The sequence below is a fragment of the Sphaeroforma arctica genome, assembly GCF_001186125.1.
Source record: "Sphaeroforma arctica JP610 unplaced genomic scaffold supercont1.14634, whole genome shotgun sequence".
Taxonomy (NCBI): Eukaryota; class Ichthyosporea; order Ichthyophonida; genus Sphaeroforma; species Sphaeroforma arctica.
Genome location: NW_014025924.1, coordinates 1 through 567, shown reverse-complemented (window position 1 = coordinate 567; position 567 = coordinate 1). Strand labels below are relative to the sequence as shown.

General features: G+C 49.7%; 1 protein-coding gene across 1 annotated transcript; it reads right to left on the bottom strand.

Moving 5' to 3' along the window:
* Positions 1-20: 20 nt before the first annotated feature.
* Positions 21-473, bottom strand: SARC_18219 (hypothetical protein; the record flags this gene model as incomplete). The annotated part of the gene is made up of 1 exon (XM_014287699.1): positions 21-473. A coding segment is annotated over one exon (453 nt), but the record flags the coding sequence as incomplete, so codon positions are not given.
* Positions 474-567: the final 94 nt, after the last annotated feature.

Here is a 567-nt window from a genome sequence, read left to right as displayed (position 1 = left end):
GTGGCGTGCATGTAAGCAACCGTGGTGTGCATGTGAGTATCCGTGGTGTCCATGTGAGTATTTGTGGTGTGTATGTAAGCAACCGTGGTGTGCACGTAAGCAATCGTCGTGTGCATGTGAGTATCCGTGGTGTCCATGCAAGCAACCGTGGTGTCTATGTATGCAACCGTGCTGTGCATGTAAGCAACCCTGGTGTCCATGTGAGTATCCGTGGTGTCCATGTGTGTATTTGTGGTGTGCGTGTAAGCAACCGTGGCGTGCATGTCAGCCACCGTGGTGTCCAGGTAAGCAACCGAGGCGTGCATGGAAGCAACCGTGGTGTCCATGTGAGTATTTGTGGTGTGTATGTAAGCAACCGTGGTGTGCATGTAAGCAACCGTGGTGTGCATGTAAGTAACTGTGGTGTCCATGTAAGCAACCGTCGTGTGCATGTAAGTAACTGTGGCGTGCATGTAAGTAACCGTGGTGTGCATGTAAGTATTTGTGGTGTGCATGTAAGCAATGTACATGTAAGTAACCGTCGTGTGAATGTTAGTAATTGTGGTGTGCATGTATGCAACCATGGTG